Source organism: Phocoena sinus, chromosome 5, assembly GCF_008692025.1.
Source record: "Phocoena sinus isolate mPhoSin1 chromosome 5, mPhoSin1.pri, whole genome shotgun sequence".
In the NCBI taxonomy this organism is placed as follows: Eukaryota; Metazoa; Chordata; class Mammalia; order Artiodactyla; family Phocoenidae; genus Phocoena; species Phocoena sinus.
In genome coordinates this window covers 114,118,415-114,141,728 of record NC_045767.1, presented here as the reverse complement: position 1 = coordinate 114,141,728, position 23,314 = coordinate 114,118,415, and the positions used below count along the sequence as shown (strand labels likewise).

Here is a 23,314-nt window from a genome sequence, read left to right as displayed (position 1 = left end):
GCAAATATTTTCTCCCATTCTGAGGGTTGTCTTTTCGTCTTGTTTATGCTTTCCTTTGCTGTGCAAAAGCTTTTAAGTTTCATTAGGTCCCATTTGTTTATTTTTGTTCTTATTTCCATTACTCTAGGAGATGGATCAAAAAAGATCTGGCTGTGATTTATGTCAAAGGGTGTTCTTATGTTTTCCTCTAAGAGTTTTATAGTGTCTGGTCTTACATTTAGGTCTCGAACCCATTTTGAGTTTATTTTTGTGCATGGTGTTAGGGAGTGTTCTAATTTCATTCATTTTCCCAGCACCACTTATTGAAGAGACTGTCTTTTCTCCATTGTATATCCTTGCCTCCTTTGTCATAGATTAGTTGACGATAGGTGCGTGGTTTATCTCTGGGCTTTCTATCTTGTTCCATTGATCTATGTTTCTGGTTTTCTGCCAGTACCATATTGTCTTGATTACTGTAGCTTTGTAGTATAGTCTGAAGTCAGGGAGTCTGATTCCTCCAGCTCCGTTTTTTTCCCTCAAGGCTTCTTTGGCTATTCGGGGTCTTTTGTGTCTCCATACAAATTTTAAGATTTTTTTGTTCTAGTTCTGTATAAAATGCCATTGGTAATTTGATAGGGATTGCATTGAATCTGCAGATTGCTTTGGGTAGTATAGTCATTTTCACAATATTGATTCTTCCAATCCAAGAACATGGTATATCTCTCCATCTGTTGGTATCATCTTTAATTTCTTTCATCAGTGTCTTATAGTTTTCTGCATATAGGTCTTTTGTCTCTCTAGGAAGGTTTATTCCTAGGTATTTTATTCTTTTTGTTGCAATGGTAAATGGGAGAGTTTCCTTAATTTCTCTTTCAGATTTCGGAATAGAGTTTCTTTGAGAAGGCTGAGGCATACTAGTAAGATAGAGGTTAAAAATGGATCTTTTCTGCACAACACTGTAAAGCAACTATACCACAATTAAAAAAAAAAAAAAGGATCTTTTCTTGCTTAGTAGTGAAACACTCTGTTGGTCTTTAGGGAAGCCTGCCTGGCACCATTTCACAGCCCCCAAGTTCACTTTGGGGCTGAAAGTATATGGTAAGATAAAGTATGGTATATATGGCTATAAGTAGGAGGGTACTTTAGCCAGAAAGATATTAATAAAGGCTTTTGGGGCTTCCCTGGTGGCGCAGTGGTTGACAGTCCACCTGCCGATGCAGGGGACATGGGTTCGTATCCCGATCCGGGAAGATCCCACATGCCGCGGAGCGGCTGGGCCCGTGAGCCATGGCCGCTGAGCCTGCGCGTCTGGAGCCTGTGCTCCGCAACGGGAGAGGCCACAACAGTGAGAGGCCCGTATACCGCAAAAAAAATAAATAAATAAATAAAGGCTTTTGCACATTCTCTTTTGGCCAAGAATCTCGAAGCACTTTAAGCAGTACTGTATACGGCAGATGAATTCTAAAATCTGTGCTGAATTATTACACCCCACAGTGAAGCCTGTAACGGAACTCAGGTAAATGAATACTACTTCTGAGTCTACCGCTCTGTTATATCCAGGGCAAGGTGTGCATATTTTGTAAGCAGCTGCCTAACGTATGTAACTATTAAGCTTCTGTAACAGAGTTCAGACACTGGTGATTTTTATCACCAACTGCTTTAATGTGGTCCAGTTATCAGTACGGCTGTGTATGTACATCAGTTTTTCAACGGAATAGTTTTAACAGCTTAGCTTTCTTTTTGTTTCTTTGAGAACAACCACTGAAAAGGACCCAGGCTCCTAAATACACACAATGATGGCACATAAATAACGTTTTATGATAGCCTGGTGAGGAAAGCTCTGTTTTTTCAATTATTTTTACCTTATACTAAATTTCAAACCTTTATGCAAAAATGTATTTCATGGCTGCTTTCTTTTTCATAGCCTCACATATCATTGCCATAAACTGCAAACACTTAACTCTTCCCAAACAAAGTCTCTCTCAAAGCTTCAAGCATATGCATTTAGATTTTTGCACAGCTTCTGTCTTCTCACTAATATAAAGAACAAAGGAGTTTTCTTTTTAAAAGTAATATGCTTAATCCACTTATTGGATTTGAATTAGATCAGTGTTAGATATTGAAAAGCAGCATTTAATATTATAATCCCAGAGGGCTTCCCTGGTGGCGCAGTGGTTAAGAACCCACCTGCCAATGCAGGGGACACTGGTTCAAGCCCTGGTCCGGGAAGATCCCACGTGCTGCAGAACAACTAAGCCCGTGTGCCACAACTACTGAGCCTGCGCTCTACAGCCTGCGAGCCACAACTACTGAGCCCGCGTGCCACAACTACTGAAGCCCACGCGCCTAGAGCCTGTGCTCTGAAACAAGAGAAGCCACCACAATAAGAAGCCCGCACACCACAACAAAGAGTAGCCCCCATTCGCCACAACTAAAGCCCACACACAACAACAAAGACCCAATGCAGCCAAAAAAATAAATAAAATAAAATGAATAAAATCTAAAGAAAATTATAGTCCCAGAAAGTTACTACAATGAGAAATGAAGAAGACCTGAACATATACTACTCCTGTTTTTAGGAAAGGTTATTTGGCCCAAAAGGATGACGTGAAGGAGTTGGGGGGTGGCGTGGAGTAATAGTGGGGCTAAAGGGAGCAAATGATAGAAATATGGAGGTATGTGTCTCTAAAAAATGGTCAGAGCAGGGGTTTCTGACCCCAAATTCAAGGATGATGGCTGCTGGGCTAAATCACCTGAGTTACACTTTCTTGGCTAAGTTCAGACAGGCTCTGGGTCGCTCTTCAGCCAGCTCAAGCAAGCCCACAGGTATGGTCACAGGGTTGCTGCTCCAATACGCAAGTTCACAAGGTATCTTAATGGAAGCGACATCAATTCACTGTAGTGTGATGAAAAGATAGTAGTAGTAATGATAATAACGGTTTGTATGCAGTGAGTACTTACTTGAGGCCAGGTGCTGTCAAGGGCTCTCCCATATGAACAGACAACAACTCTCGGTGGTTGATGAAACCTATTGTTTGCACCACTTTACTAATGAGGAGACTGAAACGCCTCATTAGTGGTTAGAAAACTTTCCCAAGTGGTGGAGTCTTTACTGCAATCTAGGCCACCTGGGTTTCCAGCTCTCTGTGTCAGGTAAGGGTCAAGGCCTCCAAGGTCTTCAGTTCAAGATGCCACAGGCATGGCAGCTCCATGAAGCAGAAGAGGGCCTGGGATGCAAAGAGCTTTCTAGTCCAGAAGTCCTTTCAGAACTCGCTCCCCTTGGGCCCCTAACCCTCCCAGCAGCACTTCCGGGGGCAGCAGACCTCACACTCCCCTGCTACCCTCGCTGGGGTATTCCTGTGATTTCACAGCAGCCAGGAGCTCAGTAACCGCGAGGCCTACCCCAATAGTGGCAAGGGAACCCCAGACTGACACTGCCTTCAAGATACTTCCAGTGTACAGGTGAACTTCTACCTTCTGTGGACCCTGCTATCACTTTGTATGAAATTCTCTTCTGGTCCTGGGCTGGTTCTTCAGCTCTTCCGTCTCATCTTTGAACACACTCTTCTGTACAGACCAGGCTGGGACTCTGCAAACATCACTCCTCCTTGTCAGCAGGCGGCCACCTGGACACTAGAGGAAGGTCGGAGAAGGCGCAGAGGCCTGGGGTTCGGCCCCAGCGGCTAGCCCACTGTGCCCCTCCTTGAAGGTCTGACCCCTGTTTCCTCTCCAGACTTCTAGGTTCTGAGAACCCAACTTCTTCCTTTGTTCCCCCAGCTCCGGCTACTTCCTGCACTTATTACTCCTTCATTTCCTCACTGTCCCCTCCCCGCTTTCCCACACTGTTTTAGTGCCCTATGTTGATGGCGTGGCGTGTTTGCCTGCCTCACCCTGGAGACACAGGCCCTCTCTCACTTGGCTTCGCACCCCAGTCATCCACTTCGCCTGGAAAAGAGAGGGCTCCCCCATGACTGGCCGCTGCTGTAGACATCTGTTGAATGAAGTAGGGATTTCTCTTCATCACTTTTTGTGCCTGCAATACCTCCTTGTTAATTGTTAATCAGATTTCCTATCACCACCACTCTCAGTGACTAATGTTAAAAATATGATTGAAAATCACATCAGAGAGAAAAACTTAGCTTCCGGAGATTAGGGGCCAGGTCCCTTGGCTGCATCTTTGCTTGTCACTCTCTCAGGGTGGATTCACCACCGGCTAATCCCCGGATGAGGGGAGGGGGACTCCAGAGATTCAAGTCAAGCTATTTGTTTTGGGAACCTTTCTGTTCCCTCTGTCTGAAACTCTACCTTACTTCTCGATCATTCAATTATCCACTTTCTTTTTCAATTATTAGTTCCTTCACAATCTCTTCTTTATATCTCAGTCTTTCCCCTGCTTTTCTTCAGTTTCTCCCCATCCGCCCTCCTGGCAGCTTCCACCCTGTGCATTTTCATTTTCTCGAGGGTCAGAGTAGGAAGAGAAGTTGGGAGAAGTGGTGAGGTGGAGGGGGAGGTAACTATTCTACGATTCCATGTCCGAGTGGTCCAGTCCACCCTGGCGATGTTTGGAAGCGGCGAGTTTACGATCTCTGTTCTAGGGCATCTTTGCTGTGTTTCCAAACTTGACCTTCAAGTCAAATCAGAGAGCATCGCTATGTCTTTTTCCAGAAGCCCATGTGATGCACCACCCTTTCATCCTCTTCACCCACCCTTTCAACAATTCACTCAATCGTTCATTCAATTAGCACTCACTTCACAGATTAACTAAAGGGCGAGGCATGTGACACGACCCTCACTCAGGTAACTCACAGGCCCCTCTATGACCACTCCCACTGCCTCCCTGTGACCTTCCTTCAGGGCTCGGTCAGCCCTCACCCGCCCCCCAACCCTCACCCCAAACCCATCTCTCTGCCTTCAGGCTTGTCCTCTGCAGGGTATTTTCCAGTCTGTAACCAGGCTGAGTACAAAATCTCTCTCCGTCTCGCCACACTCCCTTGGGCTCTCTCTGTGCTCCAGCCATGAAGAGTGCGGTACCCCTTCCTCCCCTCCTCTCCCCAACCCGTGCCCAGGCCCATGCTCTAGGCTCTAGAAGTCTCACCCCTCGGTCTTTGCACGGGAGTTCCTTTTGCCCAGGATGCTCACCACCCACTTCTTGACCTGCCCGATTCCTTAGCCCGCAGTTTCTACCTCACCTCCTCTGGGAAGCCATCCTTGATGTCCCAAGGCTCCTTTCTGCTCTAGGCTTACCCAACTGGCGCGTGTTCTGGCCTAGCGTTTGCTGCATTTATTATCGCTGCTTGCTTCGTGTGTGTGTGTGTGTGTGTGTGTGTGTGTGTGTGTGTGTGTGTCCCTCACTAAGCTGTTAGCTTCTTAGGGTCAGTGACTATTTTGTCTTCATCTCTGAGCATCTTAGGGCTCAGAGGAAGAGCAAAGAAGGATCGGACTTGTGCTTTTCCAGACCCCATCGTAAAGTTGCTGTGCAGACTGTCACTCCATTTTCACTCCATTCATTAACTAGGGAGAAAAAAAAGGGCAATAATTTCAAAACACCAAACAAACTTACTCAAAAGAGTTTTCTTTTTCAAGTAAAATTTAAATATAGGACTCTTTTCATCTTGCGATCACTGCGGTAATATAAATGAAGCAAATTAATTTTAATGCTCCCAGGTACTGATTCTGTGTCACCATCGTTGACAGGATCCGACTAGACTTTATGAGACGGCGTTTGACTTTATGGAAGTGAACACCATGCGCACATTTACAATTTTACAGGGACTTTAAGCTGTCATGCTGAAAAATGTTTATAAAACATTAATCAAAAAATGCCTCTTTAATACAATGCATTGTCTGAAAGATGTTAGAAGGCGCATATTGTAAATGGATTCTTTTTCTGACTAAAGTAATATCCACCAGAAGCATTTCCCCACTGCTCTACAAGTACACTGTGTGGAGAGATAAAGAGCACTTCCCCAGCACATTACTACCTGCTCCAAACACTTGGGAAATCACTAATGTATGGCATGCCATATTTCCATGTCACACATGACACATTCGTCTAAAATTATCCAACAGACTTTGACACTGCGGCATATTCCATAAGCAGAGCTTTCAACTGACATCTGCCAACTAAGAACTTCAAGTGAGAGCTTTCTTCTTCTAACAAGCAAATAAGGGGTTTCTTTTATCCTACACCCAGGATGGAAAGGATAAAACAATACGTACCAGAACAAGTGGGGGTTTCCCCCCCTATTTTAAATGTTTATTTTATGTTCTCTGAATTAGAAAATTCCCTTTGTATCAAGTTTCAACAGTTACTACTTTCTATTGGATGGACGGTTTTTAAATTTTTCCTTGAGAAACAGACATTTTTCTTCCTCGATTAAATAGGGGCCTTCACATATCTCTCACGGAGGGCCGCTCTGTTCCTCCCAATATGAACACCATCTACTTTATATCGTTGTTCAGTTTACTTGTAGGAGCACAGTGCTCTCACCATCTACTCATTCATTCAAAAAATACTTCCTGGGCCTCTGCTGTATGTGATTTACTGTTCCCGGTGCTGAGGATACAAGGAAAATAACACAGACAAGGCCCCTGCCTTCCTGGGGCCCACTTTCTGTAGCACTTGCCCCAATCACCTCGGCTTTCCTTCGTCCAGAGAGTGAGCGCCGGCCTGGTGCATGCTTACCAAGTTGCTACAACTCAGAGTTTGGGGATCCCCATTTGTCTTTCTACTTGTAGATCAAGTCACCAAGTTCTGGAGGTTCTTTCCTCTATCGAGCACTGTCCTTCCCCCTCAGTGTTCACTGCCACCTTCCTAATTCGGTTCCTCATAAAATCAAGCCAAATGACTCTTTCAGCTTCCTGACATAACCCCCCGTCTTCAGACTCTTCCCTTCATCAATCCTACAAACCACAGCCAGATTAATCTTCCTAAAACACACATTAATTAAAGGCAATACCCTGCTCAAGAATTACAATGACCTTCCAGTGCCCATTCATCAAATCCTCTACCCCTTCGACATCAGTAGAGAACAATGGCAACTACCGCCATTTTATAAGTGCTTCCTGCCTGCCAGGTGCTTTTCCTGCATTATCTCACTTAATCCTTAAAACAGCCCTAAGAAGTAGGTGGCAATTTCCCCACTGAAACATGAGGCAACTGAGGCGTAGAGCAGTTATGTGACTTGCCTAACATCACACATCTGGTAGGTGGTAGAGACAGAATTAGACCACAGTCTATTTACTTTTAATCACTAACCTATGTTAACTCCATTAAACCAAACTCTCAGTTGCCAACTGCTGTCACTGGCTCAGGCCTAGAACTTTCTTGTCTTTGTAAAAGCTGAGCCCCTGCCTCGATCTTGTCCCTTCCCTCTGGGTGACTAAATCCTATGGGTTGTTTTGCGCTCAGCTTTACATTTTTTCTCCATGGTGAAGGGTGGCCTCCCTACCGATTTCTTCCTCTTTTGAAGAATGAAGCCTCTCTTCCTAGTTGCACTCCATAATTTAGCATTTGCTTATGTTGCCATTATTTTCTTTTGTGTAGGTTTTGTTTGCCCCTGAAAATAGGCAAAGCCTTATATTTTTCTTTTAATCTCCTGCGGTGTTTAAGCACAGGACTGGTACTCAATACATGAGTGATTATTGAAGAATAGGTGCTAAAGCAATGTTTCCCATCAAAAAAGACAGGACAAGAACAAATACTAGTTGCTTTACTGGACTAAAAAGAGAATCCGGGCTTCCCTGGTGGCGCAGTGGTTGAGAGTCCACCTGCTGATGCAGGGGACACGGGTTCGTGCCCCAGTCTGGGAAGATCCCACATGCCGCGGAGCGGCTAGGCCCGTGAGCCATGGTCACTAAGCCTGCACGTCCAGAGCCTGTGCTCTGCAACAGGAGAGGCCACAACAGTGAGAGGCCCACAAACCGCAAAAAAAAAAAAAAAAATCTTTTGCACACCCCTCTGGGAGAGGGTTGTATTTCATAGGAGAAAAATATATTCTTTATGGCAGGAAGGAAAGAAACTGGTCTGACCGTGGAAACCAAACTTTGAAATGAGTATTGAATAGTGGAGTAGGAGAGGAAATATATTGAAAAACACCCTTTGTGTTTTTGAACTTGAATATGTCACTTACTTTCCCACTTCGCTAAGAGAGAGTATACGCCAATCACCTGGATCCTTTCCTGTCTTTCAAAAGTTCATTCGCCTGAATTCACATGACTTGTTTTCCATTTAAATTCTTTCTCGGACGTTCCAGTGAGTTCTGGAGAGAGCTGCTGGCAAGTCTGGCATCGAGCTGCTTCGCTCTTCAGTCGCCATGGAGATTTCCCACTTTTGTTTAGTTTGTTCTTAGTTAGAAACATCCATAATTTTACTCTCCAAACATCTTACACATTGTTATTTGAATTCTATCTCTTCCTTCTTAGTGCATCTCTCAGTTCAAAAGCCCACATTTGCCTTTAAGAGTCATTGGGATAGATGGTCTCCCCAGTCATAATGTAATTGAAGAAGGCAGCCGCTGTTAGAGGAACACAGCCACTCTTTTCACTAAATGCCAGTCTGGGTCCCCTTCTGACCCCACGCGCGCGCGCGCACACACACACACACACACTCACACACTTTCTCTTCAGAGACAAATAGTCACAGAAAGTCAAACTCACTGGCGCTGATTTATCTCAGTTACTAAACAAAGGGGTACTCATATGCCTTTTCTAGAACACAAAATGGTACCATGACAAGGTACGCCAACAGTTTTGGAATTTGTTTAGAAAAGGCTTTCAGTTAGGATTTTCCTAAAGCAAGCTAATTTTCAGTAATATAGCTGTCGTTTCATGCAGCAATTTATAATTTATTATGTCCAGTAGCCTACACAAGGCAGTACAGGTAGCTGTTACGAAGTCTGATACAAGACACAGAGAGCCCCGGGTTGGAATCCCATGCTTACCACTTACCAGCTGTGTTACTTTGGTTAGGCAAGTGATTGAACCTCTGTTTTCACATCTGTAAAATGTACCTACTTTGTAGGGTTTTTTTTTTCTTAATAAACCATAAATGAAACAATACACAATGTCTGGTAAGTAGTAAGTCTTCAGATACCATTCTAGGTGCAGTGAATAAGTGGGTAAACCGATACCCCTCCCCCAACCCCGCCTTCATGGAACTTATGCTCTTATTGACTAGGGAGAGAAGATGGAGAGTGCCATGTCGAAGCTAGGTGAAGAGCAAATTCCACCCAACCACAGAATCATGGCACGGGGCAGTGAGGAAATGCAGCACTGCAAAGCTGTTAGGCAAAATGGATGCAGTGAACATTTGGGTTATTCTAATTTTTGTCTCTCTTTTAGAGTGGGTAAAAAGAAAGGCCACCTACTTCCAGGTTGATGGGTACGGCTTGGCTTGCTGTCCATCAGAGAGAGGGCCACTAACGTGTGGCCTGTTGGAGCAGATGGTACGTCTGCACAGCCCCCAGAATTACATTCTGCTCGTAATGCTGGCTATTCTAGGACTTCCCCTGAAACCCATTCTGGAATGTTCCAAAGGCTGGCGAGTCTACTTCCTGCAGATTCCCTTAGGAAGGTGGACAGGAAGTCACGGATCATGTGACCTGCTCTCATTCACTCCCATCTAAATGACTGGTCTTTTGCTCAAATTCTCCAAGGTATTTTAATACACAGATTGGGTTGCCTTACCCTTGCCAGTGATTCACATTTTATTTGCTTCCCTGTTCTTTTTGTGTCATTCCATCTGTAATGGAAAACTGCTATCTTATCTTTTTTTTTTAATTTATTTATTTTATTTTTGGCTGCGTTGGATCTTTGTTGCTGTGCACGGGCTTTCTCTAGTTGCGGCGAGCGGGGGCTACTCTTCGTTGCGGTGCGCGGGCTTCTCATTTCGGTGGCTTCTCTTGTTGCGGAGCACGGGCTCTAGGTGCATGGGCTTCAGTAGTTGTGGCTCGTGGGCTCTAGAGCTCAGGCTCAGTAGTTTTGGCACGTGGGCTTAGTTGCTCCGCAGCATGTGGGATCTTCCCAGACCAGGGCTCGAACCCGTGTCCCCTGCATTGGCAGGCAGATTCTTAACCACTGCGCCACCAGGGAAGCCCACCATATTATCTTTGATGTGACTCCACCATCAGAACCTCTATTGTTGCTTTATGAGACACAGAAGGAAAGATTCTTGCCCTTTTTGTAGAAGGAGTCATCCAAAATGATGTAAAACTAAATAATATATGCAAATAAGAACTCTTTCGTTTTCTCAGTGTCCCAGCGATGGGTTCAGGGAACCCACATAGACTAGGGCATTTCTAAATCGCTGAACACAAAGGCAATAGCAGCAGCTCAGGGATGGCTAACAACCAACCCCCTTGGCTAGACCTCCGGCAGAAAAACAAGACAATCTTATACCAGTTTCACAGGTAAGTAAAAATGGAACTTTAATTTCCAACCTCTGAGGCCTGAAAAACGTCCCATGGTTATCTCTGTAGATGGCATATGAGAGGGAAAGGGACAACGTAGAATTCCACACAGGAGGTGTCAGAAATGCACTTCACATGTTGGACTCAGACACCCCCTCTGAGGTCCTGATGGGGCTCTCCTGCCACCCTCCCCTCCACGGTTAGGAAGACTCACAGCTCCATTTCTTTTCGGTGTAGTCAGGAGCTATTTAGCTATGCTAAACCAATGTTTATGTAAAACTTTCCTAAGAGATTTATCCTTCCTTCATATTTCAAAACCAGAATTCAAAAACATAACATTTTTATATATTATAAAATACAGACTATAATAATATATAAAAATACATCTCCCTTTATCCAAAAGGCAGAGTTAGGCCTGGAAGAGCAGGAAAATGAACAAATACAAGGGTATAAACTAGAAGTCCGAGGCCATTATTAACAGAAGGAACAATCTTTCCAGTAATTGAGAGTTTTAGAAAAAAAAGGGCAGTGTTCATGTTGTAGTCTTTCGGTCATCTCACCTCAGGCAGGACTTCAGAAGCCATATCTGGAGTTCATGGACCTTTCTGGCTCTTATTGGTATGTTGGTAGGTGGAATACAGATTGTGGAAAATCATTACACGGGGCTTACTATGGGTCAGGCACTATTCTGGGAGTGTGCCAACATTAGCTCATTCACTCCTTATGTCTACAATGTGAGTGAAGGCTGCCGTTATTCTCCCCATTTTTCAGATGAGAAAACTGAGGCAGCAGAAGAATAAAAATCTCCCCAAGGCCACGCACAGTGAGCAACAGTGTGTAGCTGGGATGTGAACACAGACAGACTGGCTCTGGTTCTGGACCCTCTACCACATTACTGCCTCCAATGGTGATTTTTCAGAGTGCCTGGAACCCAAGAGAAAAAGAGATGCTTGATGATATTAACAGAATAATGGAGGGTGAAAAGGAATAGAATATAGAACGTAAGAAATAAAATATTTACACAGGAAAGGTCTGCAAAGAAGAGAGGTATTCCTTTCGACAGAGGAGCTCATATGACCAGCTTTTATTCGCTTTGAATAAAAGTTGGTCGATGACCATTTTCTGACCATTGTCAGCCCATTCAGAAAATGAAAGATGGTGGTTTAGCCTTCAGTCACCTGGGCTGTAACCCTACCCCTTTGCTGAAAGTTTTACGTAATAAAACTTGCATAAAGATGCAAGAAAAGACCCAAATAAGCAGCTGGTGTTATTTCTGTTTTGAAACAGGTATGTTCTGATTGGAAAAGATGTTTAATGAATGTCCTGAACTGGCTCACCAGATGCGGACAATGAAACATTTAACTCTACCAATCGAAGGTTTCAGCCTCGGAAGATTAGGTACATCCTCACCTATCTGACAGCATTGTAGGAGTAATTAACAGATGGGGAATTCAAGAATGCATTGAAGAGCTGAGCCGTGGAGGCTTCATTCAGATGCCCATGGTGGCTTCCGGGAGGGGTCACCATATTTACAGAGACAGATGGGAAGGAAGTAGAGTGAGCTTACCATTTTCCTTCTCTGGGCTGCGAAGGAAGAGTCATTTGTCTTCTAAAGAGAATAATCTGCCTAATGTTCACAATCACAGGATGTGAAACCTCAAAAATAGAGTGAGAGTTTCATATGACAAAAATAACACGAAGTCATCAGAATAGATTAAACATCGTCACCAACACAGGGCTGGCCCCATCTGACTGGCTCTGGAAAGCCTTGTCTAGTTTTACAGATTTTTTTAAAGATGTGTTTTTATATAAATGAAGAAAAACACTTGGAACTTTTTAAGTGTGAGCCAATGAGAGGCTGATGAGTATGACATGCACTTTCACTGATTCTGCCACAGCTTCCAACACCCTAAACTTAGTTTTCCCTAAGATTTTGCATTGATAATGTTCTTAACGATGGACAGAGGAACTTCTGGAAGGCGTCCAAATCGTAGTTAAGTCGTAAATGGGAGTAAACTGTGACCCAAATGCACATACACTTTCTGTTTTGTCAACATGGCCACTAATCACCCTCTGGTGCTAACTTTCTTGATGGCACCATGTTTATGATAAACCTAAACCTCAGAAGAGATACCTTCTGACACAGAAGAACAAGGATGTTTTGATTTGGGGATTAGAAACCAGAATTATTTACCCATAAATCCATCTCTCTTTTAAAAGCCTGACTCGGAGACCTTCAAGATGGCGGAGGAGTAAGATGCGAAGATCACCTTCCTCCCCACAAATACATCAGAAATACATCTACACGTGGAACAACTCCTACAGAACACCTACTGAACGCTGGCAGAAGACCTCAGACCTCCCAAAAGGCAAGAAACTCCCCACGTACCTGGGTAGGGCAAAAGAAAAAAGAACAAATGGAGACAAAAGGATAGGGACGGGACCCACACCAGTGGGAGGGAGCTGTGAAGGAGGAAAGGTTTCCACACACTAGGAAGCCCCTTGGCGGGCGGAGACTGCGGGTGGCGGAGTGGGGAGCTTCGAAGCCGCGGAGGAGGGCACAGCAACAGGGGTGTGGGGGGCAAAGCGGAGAGATTCCTGCACAGAGGGTCAGGGCCGACCGACACTCACCAGCCCGAGAGGCTTGTTTGCTCACCCGCCAGGGCGGGCGGGGCTGGGAGCTGAGGCTCGGGCTTCGGTCGGAGCGCAGGGAGAGGACTGGGGTTGGCGGCGTGAACACAGCCTGCAGGGGGTTAGTGTGCCACGGCTAGCCGGGAGGGAGTTCGGGAAAAAGTCTGGACCTGCCGAAGAGGCAAGAGACTTTTTCTTACCTCTTTGTTTCCTGGTGCACGAGGAGAGGGATTAAGAGCGCCGCTTAAAGGAGCTCCAGAGACGGGCACGAGCCGCGACTAAAAGCACGGACCCCAGAGACGGGCCTGAGACTAAGGCTGCTGCTGCCGCCACCAAGAAGCCTGTGTGCGAGCACAGGTCACTATCCACACCTCCCCTCCCGGAGCCTGTGCAGCCCGCCACTGCCAGGGTCTCGGGATCCAGGGACAACTTCCCCGGGAGAACGCACGGCGCACCTCAGGCTGGTGCAACGTCACGCCGGCCTCTGCCGCCGCAGGCTTGCCCTGCATCCGTACCCCTCCCTCCCCCCGGCCTGAGTGAGCCAGAGCCCCCGAATCAGCAGCTCCTTTAACCCCGTCTTGTCTGAGCGAAGAACAGACGACCTCAGGCGACCTACACGGAGAGGAGGGTCCAAATCCAAAGATGAACCCCGGGAGCTGTGCGAACAAAGAAGAGAAAGGGAAATCTCTCCCAGCAGCCTCAGGAGCAGTGGATTAAAGCTCCACAATCAACTTGATGTACCCTGCATCTGTGGAATACCTGAATAGAAAACGAATCATCCCAAAACTGAGGCCGTGGACTTTGTGTGATTTTGTCTGTATAGCTTTGCTTCTACCATTCGTCCTAGGGTTCTGCCAGTCCGTTTTTTAGTATAGTTTTTAGCACTTGTTATCATCGGTGGATTTGTTTTTTGGTTTGGTTGCTCTCTTCTTTCTTTCTTTTTTTTAAATTAGTTTAAATTTTTTTTATATTTAATATTTTTTTTATTTTTTAATGACTTTATTTTATTTTACTTTTTCTTTCTTTCTTTTTTTCTCCCTTTTTTTCTGAGCCGTGTGGCTGACAGGGTCTTGGTGCTCTGGCTGGGTGTCAGGCCTGTGCCTCTGAGGTGGGAGAGCTGAGTTCAGGACATTGGTCCACCAGAGACCTCCCAGCCCCACGTAATATCGAATGGCAAAAGCTCTCCCAAGATCTCCATCTCAATGCTAAGACCCAGCTCCACTCAATGACCAGCGAGCTACAGTGCTGGACACCCTATGCCAAACAAATAGCAAGACAGGAACACAACCTCACCCATTAGCAGAGAGGCTGCCTAAAATCATAATAAGGTCACAGACACCCCAAAACACACCACCGGATGCAGTCCTGCCCACCAGAAAGATAAGATCCAGCCTCATTCTCCACAACACAGGCACTAGTCCCCTCCACCAGGAAGCCTACACAACCCACTGAACCAAACTTAGCCACTGGGGGCAGCCACCAAAAACAACAGGAACTATGAACCTGCAGCCTGTGAAAAGGAGACCCCAAACACAGTAAGTTAAGTAAAATGAGAAGACAGAGAAACCTACAGCAGATGAAGGAGCAAGATAAAAACCCACCAGACCGAACAAATGAAGAGAAATAGACAGTCTACCTGAAAAAGAATTCAGAGTAATGATAGTAAACATGATCCAAAATCTTGGAAATAGAATGGAGAAAATACAAGAAACATTTAACAAGGAAAAAGAAGAACTAAAGAGGAAACAAACAATGATGAAAACACAATAAATGAAATTTAAAATTCTCTAGAAGGAATCAATATTAGAATAACTGAGGCAGAAGAACGGATAAGTGACCTAGAAGATAAAATAGTAGAAATAACTAGCGCAGAGCAGAATAAAGAAAAAAGTATGAAAAGAATTTAGGATAGTCTCAGAGACCTCTGGGACAACATTAAACACACCAACATTTGAATTATAGGGGTCCCAGAAGAAGAAGAGTAAAAGAAAGGAACTGAGAAAACATTTGAACAGATTATAGTTGAAAACTTCCCTAATATGGGAAAGGAAATAGTCAATCAAGTCCAGGAAGCACAGAGTCCCATATAGGTTAAATCCAAGGAGAAACACACCAACACACATATTAATCAAACTATCAAAAATTAAATACAAAGGAAAAATATTAAAAGTAGCAAGGGAAAAACAACAAATAACACACAAGGGAATCCCCATAAGATTAACAGCTGATCTTTCCATAGAAACTCTGCAAGCCAGAAGGGAGTGGCAGAACATATTTAAAGTGATGAAAGGGAAAAACCTACAACCAAGAGTACTCTACCCAGCAAGGATCTCATTCAGATTCGATGGAGAAATTAAAACCTTTACAAGCGAGCAAAAGCTAAGAGAATTTAGCACCGCCAAACCAGCTTTACGACAAATGCTAAAGGAATTTCTCCAGGCAGGAAACACAAGAGAAGGAAAAGACCTACAGTAACAAACCCCAAACAATTAAGAAAATGGTAATAGGAACATACATATCGATAACTACCTTAAATGTAAATTGTTTAAATGCTCCAACCAAAAGACATAGACTGGCTGAATGGATACAGAAACAAGACCCGTATATATGTTGTCTACAAGAGACCCACTTCAGACCTAGGGACACGTACAGACTGAAAGTGAGGGGATGGTAAAAGATACTCCATGCAAATGGAAATCAAAAGAAAGCTGGAGTAGCAATTCCCATATCAGACAAAATAGACTTTAAAACAAAGCCTATTAAAAGAGACAAAGAAGGATACTACATAATGATCAAGGGAATCAATACAAGAAGATGTAACAATTGTAAATCTTTTTGCACCCAACATAGGAGCACCTCAATACATAAGGCAAATGCTAACAGCCATAAAAGGGGAAATCGATAGGAACACAATCATAGTAGGGGACTCTAACACCCCACTTTCACCAATGGACAGATCATCCAAAATGGAAATAAATAAGGAAACACAAGCTTTAAATGATACATTAAACAAGATGGACTTAATTGATATTTATAGGACATTTCATCCCAAACTAACAGAATACACTTTCTTCTCAAGTGCTCATGGAGCATTCTCCAGGATAGATCATATCTTGGGTCACAAATCAAGCCTTCGTAAATTTAAGAAAATTGAAATTGTATCAAGTATCTTTTCTGACCACAATGCTATGAGACTAGATATCAATTACAGGAAAATATCTGTAAAAAAAATACAGACACATGGAGGCTAAACAGTACACTACAAAATAACCAAGAGATCACTGAAGAAATCAAAGAGGAAATCAAACAATACCTAGAAACAAGTGACAATGAAAACACGATGACTCAAAACCTATGGGATGCAGCAAAACCAGTTCTAAGAGGGAATTTTATAGCAATACACTCCTCCCTCAAGAAACGACAAACATCTCAAATAAACAACCTAACCTTACACCTAAAGCAATTAGAGAAAGAAAAACAAAAAACCCCCAAAGTTAGCAGAAGGAAAGAAATCATAAAGATCAGATCAGAAATAAATGAAAAAGAAAGGAAGGAAACTATAGCAAAGATCAATAAAACTAAAAGCTGGTTCTTTGAGAAGATAAACAAAATTGATAAACCATTAGCCAGACTCTTCAAGAAAAAAAGGGAGAAAACTCAAATCAATGGAATTAGAAATGAAATAGGGGAAGTAACAACAGACACTGCAGAAATATAAAGGATCATGAGAGATTACTACAAGCAACTATATGCCAATAAAATGGACAACCTGGAAGAAATGGACAAATTCTTAGAAAAGCACAACTTTCCAAGACTGAACCAGGAAGAAATAGAAAATATAAACAGACTAATCACAAGCACTGAAATTGACACTGTGATTAAAAATCTTCCAACAAACAAAAGCCCAGGACCAGATGGCTTCACAGGTGAATTCTATAAAACATTGAGAGAAGAGTTAACACCTATCCTTCTCAAACTCTTCCAAAATATAGCACAGGGAGGAACACTCCCAAACTCATTCTATGAGGCCACCATCACCCTGATACCAAAACCAGACAAAGATGTCACAAAGAAAGAAAACTACAGGCCAATATCACTGATGAACATAGATGCAAAAAGCCTCAACAAAATACTAGCAAACAGAATCCAAAAGCACATTAAAAGGATCATACACCATGCTCAAGTGGGGTTTATCCCAGCAATGCAAGGAGTCTTCAGTATATGCAAATCAATCAATATGATAAACCATATTAAGAAACTGAAGGATAAAAACCATATGATCATCTCAATAGATGCAGAAAAAGATCTGACAAAATTCAACACCCATTTATGATAAAAACCCTCCAGAAAGTAGGCATAGAGGGAACTTACCTCAACATAATAAAGGCCATATATGACAAACTCACAGCCAACATTGTTCTCAATGGTGAAAAACTGAAACCATTTCCTCTAAGATCAGGAAGAAGACAAGGTTGTCCACTCTCACCACTATTATTCAACATAGTTTTGGAAGTTTTAGCCACAGCAATCAGGGAAGAAAAAGAAATGAAAGGAATCCAAATCAGATAAGAAGAAGTAAAGCTGTCACTGTTTGCAGATGACATGATACTATACGTAGAGAATCCTAAAGATGCTATCAGAAAACTCCTAGAGCTAATCAATGAATTTGGTAAAGTAGCAGGATACAAAAATTAATGCACAGAAATCTCTTGCATTCCTATACACTAAAGATGAAAAATCTGAAAGAGAAATTAAGGAAATACTCCCATTTACCATTGCAACAAAAAGGAATAAAATACCTAGAAATAAACCTACCTAACGAGACAAAAGACATGTACGCAGAAAACTATAAGACACTGATGAAAGAAATTAAAGATGATACACATAGATGGAGAGATATACCATGTTCTTGGATTGGAAGAATCAACATTGTGAATATGACTCTACTACTCAAAGCAATCTACAGATTAAATGCAATCCCTATCAAACTACCAATGGCATTTTTTACAGAACTAGAACAAAAAATTTCACAATTTGTATGGAAACACAAAAGACCCAAATAGCCAAAGCAATCTTGAGAAAGAAAAACAGAGCTAGAGGAATCAGACTCCCTGACTTCAGACTATACTACAAAGCTACAGTAATCAAGACAGTATTGTACTGGCTCCAAAACAGAAATATAGATCAATATAACAGGATAAAAAGCCCAGAGATAAACCTATGCACATATGGTCACCTTATTTTTAATAAAGGAGGCAAGAATATATAATGGAGAAAAGACAGCCTCTTCAATAAACAGTGCTGGAAAAACTGGATAGCTACATGTAAAAGGATGAAATTAGAACACTCCCTAACATCATGCACAAAAATAAATTCAAAATGGATTAAAGACCTAAATGTAAGGCCAGACACTATAAAACTCTTAGAGGAAAACACAGGCAGAACACTCTATGACAGAAATCACAGCAAGATTCTTTTTTGACCCATGGAAATAAAATAAAAAATAAACAAATGGGACCTAATGAAACTTGAAAGCTTTTGCACAGCAAAGGAAAACATAAGACGAAAAGATAACCCTCAGAATTGGAGAAAACATTTTCAAATGAAGCAACTGACAAAGGATTAATCCCCAAAATTTACATGCAGCTCAATATCATAAAAAGAAGCAACCCATCCAAAAATGGGCAGAAGACCTAAACAGACATTTCTCCAAAGAAGATATACAGATTGCCAACAAACACATGAAAGAATGCTCAACATCACTAATCATTAGAGAAATGCAAATCAAAACTACAATGAGGTATCATCTCACACCAGTCAGAATGGCCATCCTCAAAAAATCTACAAAGAACAAATGCTGTAGAGGGTGTGGAGAAAAGGGAACCCTCTTGCACTGTGGGTGGGAATGTAAATTGATAGAGCCACTATGGAGAACAGTATGGAGGTTAAAAAACTAAAACTAGAACTAGCAGATGACCCAGCAATCCCACTACTGGGCATATACCCTGAGAAAACCATAATTGAAAAAGAGTTATGTACCACAATGTTCATTGCAGCACTATTTACAATAGCCAGGACATGGAAGCAACCTAAGTGTCCATCAACAGATGAATGGATAAAGAAGATGTGGCACATATATACAATGGAATACTACTCAACCATAAAAAGTAACGCAATTGAGTTACTTGTAGTGAGGTGAATGGACGCAGAGTCTGTCATACAGAGTGAAGTAAGTCAGAAAGAGAAAAACAAATACCGTATGCTAACACGTATATATGGAATCTAAAAAAAAAAAAGGGTTCTGAAGAACGTAAGGGCAGGACAGGAATAAAGATGAAGATGTAGAGAATGGACTAGAGGACACGGGGAGGGGGATGGGTAAGCTGGGACAAAGTGAGAGAGTAGCATTGATACATATATATATACTACCAAATGTAAAATAGATAGCTAGTGGGAAGCAGCTGCGTAGCACAGGGAGATCAGCTCGGTGTTTTGTGACCACCTAGAGGGGTGGGATAGCAAGGGTAGGAGGGAGATGCAAGAGGGAGGAGATATGGGGATATATGTATATGTATAGCTGATTCACTTTGTTATAAAGCAGAAACTAACATACCATTGTAAAGCAATTATACTCCAATAAAGATGTTAAAAAAAGTCAAAAAAATAAAAATAGAAACAACAGGGGCTTCCCTGGTGGCGCAGTGGTTGAGAGTCCGCCTGCCGATGCAGGGGACACGGGTTCTTGTCCCAGTCCAGGAGGATCGCACATGCTGCGGAGCAGCTGGGCCCGTGAGCCATGGCCCCTGAGCCTGCGGGTCCGGAGCCTGTGCTTCGCAACGGAAGAGGCCACAACAGTGAGAGGCCCGCGTACCGCAAAAAAAACAAAAAAAAGAAAGGAAAAAAAAGAAACAACACAACTTAAATAAATAAAAGTCTGACTCACGTTTCCGTGGTTTAACTTGGCTAGATGTTGTCCCGCTAACCTACTTCTGCCCTCATTTGTTTTCAGTGATATAAAAATTGGGGAGTGAAGACCTCATTCAGAGGACTTTTAGGCAGAGGAAGAAAATAAGAGAACCCTGGAAGCCATTTCTGGAAATAACAATGTTTTTCTAATCCCCTTGGTTTTCTTTAAACTCTGAACCGTTTAACATATCTAATCACAACACAGAGAATTGTGGTTTTCACAAATGGTCGGTTTTATTAACACATGAGCAGGTGTAATCCCACCTGGATCCTTCTGGAACACAGTGGACCACGCATGCGTACAAATAAAGGAAGTAGCATGATACCATGGCTCTCAGCGGCAGCTGCTCATTAGAATCACCTGGGTAGCTTTTAAAAACTGTGATACCTGGGTCTATCCTGAGAGATTCTGAGCAAACAGGTATGGGGAGGGTCCCGGCACAGTTTTGCATAGCTCTCAGGTGATTCCAGTGTGAGCTGGGCTGAGAAGTTTGGTCTGGTAATAAGGGAGAGCAAGAGGATTCTAGAGGTTTCTGGGGGTTTCTGGAGGTAGACACATGGCCACTGTGTGCTGGCTTTGCCGTTCTCCTCACTGTGTAAACTGGGGTGACTTACTTGACCTCTCTGAGGCTCAGTTTTCTTGGACAATGGGATCAATAAAAGCTATTGTGCAGGGCTGTTGTGTAGATCCAATGAGATAATAAGGCAACCCATGTGCTTGATGCAGTGCCTGGCACGTGGTAGGTGCCATAGGACTGCCAGACCCTTTTCCTTTTAATGTTTCAAAGTGGTTTTATATCTACTTTCTTTTTTATTTTTTATTTATTTATTTATTTTTTGTAGTACGCAGGCCTCTCACTGTTGTGGCCTCTCCCGTTGCGGAGCACAGGCTCTGGACGCGCAGGCTCAGCGGCCATGGCTCACGGGCCCAGCCGCTCCGCGGCATGTGGGATCTTCCCAGACCGGGGCACGAACCCATGTCCCCTGCATCGGCAGGCGGACTCTCAACCACTGCGCCACCAGGGAAGCCCTATATCTACTTTCTTATTCAATCATCACCTCAACCTTGTGATATGGCAGAAAAATACAGGCTAGCCATTTTGGACGTCTACATGTCTGGCTGATTTCTAATTTCAATATCATTTTACACTCAAAGTAATTTCGTAGCCTCCCTAACCTCTGGAGGGCCTCAGGGCCCAGTGCTCGGAGCCCTTTTCTCCTCTGTCTACCCATTCTTCAGTGATCCCATGGAGCCTGATAGCTTAAACTAACATCTATATGCTGAAAATTCCAGCCTAGACCAGAATTCTAGACTCAAAGACAACTCTTCTCTGGATGTCGAAAAGACATCTCAAACTTAACACGTTCAAGATGGAACTCTGGGTCTGCCCCACATCCCTCTTCCACCAGTAAAATCTGTTTCTCATCCAGTCTAGTAAATGGTAACTCCATCCTTCCAGCCCCTCAGGCCAAACGCCTTGGAATCGCCTTTCATTCCTCCTTCTTTTACATACAAATCCAATTCGTCAGCAAATCCCAGTAGTTCTGCATTCAAAATACAACCAGGGCGAGAGAGAGTCATGGACATATACACACTAACAAACGTAGTAAGGTAGATAGCTAGGGGGAAGCAACCGCAAGGCACAGGGCTATTAGCTCGGGGCTTTGAGACAGCCTGGAGGGGTGGGATGGGGAGAGTGGGAGGGAGGGAGACGCAAGAGGGAAGACACATGGGAGCATATATATATGTATAGCTGATTCACTTTGTTATAAAGCAGAAACTAACACACCATTGTAAAGCAATTATACCCCAATAAAGATGTTAAAAAAAAAAAAAAATACAACCAGGATCCAACGCTTCTCACCACTCCACTATTACCTTTAACCACACCACCCCAGCTTTCGTCTGGATTAAAGGCTCTTAACTGGCTTTCCTGTTTCTCCCTGCTGCACCCTTCCCCCCAGCCAGACCCAGTCCTTTTTCAACATAGCAGCCAAAGTGGGAGCTGAATCTTTTGACTTGTTCACTCAGACCCCTCACGGCTTCCCCTCTCCTTCTGCATAGCAGGCAAGTCCTCACAGCAGGTGGATAAGGTCTCACACAGTACCACCGGCACTCTCCCGTGACCTTTTACCACGCCTCCTAGAACTCTCTTCTCACCCCTTCTGCTCCCTGAACACTGGCCCCTTCCTCTTTCTCCAACTTGCCGAGCACACCGTGGCCTCACGTCCTTTGCCCTCGCTGTTCCCCCTGGTGGGAGCCTCCTTCCTCTCTATATCACGTGGCTTGCTCCCTCTTCCCTACAGGTCTTTGACCCAAAGCTCCCTTTAAGCCTAAAATGTCCCCACCTCCCTCTGGCCCTTCTTATTCTCCTTTCTGGTTTTCTTTTTCGCCACACACTTCCCATGATCTGAAGTGCAATATGTCTGAGTGTTTGTCTGTTGGACCCACTAGAAAGGAAGCTGGATAAGGGGGAGTGCTTTTTCGTGTTTTGCTCACTGCTGGGCCACCCTAGGGCCTAGGACAGTGCCTGGTGCATAGTAGGCGTGAAATAAACACTTGTTGGATGAGCGCATGAACTGAGCAAATGATGTTGGCGAAGCATCTTTCCACTGGCACCGTTTATTCCTCCACATTTCTGCACTCGCTGTCAGTTGCAGAGGAGTTGGTTTTCATTATTATTAATATTTAGAAAGCTTGCTCTAGCAGTACTAGAGTACAGTAGTAGTACAAGCACAGAGAGTAACTAGTACGTAGAGCAAACCTGAAGCAAAGGCAGCTATGGGAAGTGTCACTGCTCCAAAACCATGAGCGTGCTCAGCTTCAGGAGGTGACATTCCAAGCGAGCTGGCTTCCTGGGGCCCAGGAATCTTTTGAGTTATGTTCAATTTTAAATTTATTTATTTATTTCGGCTGCATTGGGTCTTTCTTGCTGCACGCGGGCTTTCTCTAGTTGTGGCGAGCATAGGCTACTCTTCATTGCGGTTGCACGGGCTTCTCATTGCGGTGGCTTCTCTTGTTGCGGAGCACAGGCTCTAGGTGCTTGGTCTTCAGGAGTTGTGGCTCGTGGGCTCTAGAGCGCAGGCTCAGTAGTTGTGGTGCACGGGCTCAGTTGCTCCGTGGCACGTGGGATCTTCCCGGACCAGGGCTCGAACTTGTGTCCCCTGCATTGGCAGACGGATTATTAATCACTGCGCCACCAGGGAAGCCCTAGGTCTAATTTTATATCTCCTCCTGCCTCCAGGGTAATTCGTCAAAAACCTACTGCACCCCGCATGGCTTTAAAAAATGGACAGCTAACTTTAATATCTGGCTGGAATTGTTTGGA

The 23,314-nt window shown here is 43.7% G+C and overlaps 1 protein-coding gene across 3 annotated transcripts in view; it reads right to left on the bottom strand.

Annotated features, from left to right (window-relative positions):
- The window catches only part of SLC10A7 (solute carrier family 10 member 7), a 253,930-nt gene that overhangs the window by 6,382 nt on the left and 224,234 nt on the right, over window positions 1-23,314 (bottom strand). Inside the window, exon 11 of one of the 3 annotated variants that reach the window (XM_032633374.1) lies at window positions 22,596-23,150. The exons of the other annotated variants lie outside the window; for them this stretch is intronic. Coding sequence (XP_032489265.1) covers window positions 23,095-23,150 — 56 coding nt within the window. The 3' untranslated portion in view covers window positions 22,596-23,094. Of the gene's footprint in view, window positions 1-22,595; window positions 23,151-23,314 lie in introns of those variants that run through there. 3 annotated transcript variants of the gene reach the window in all.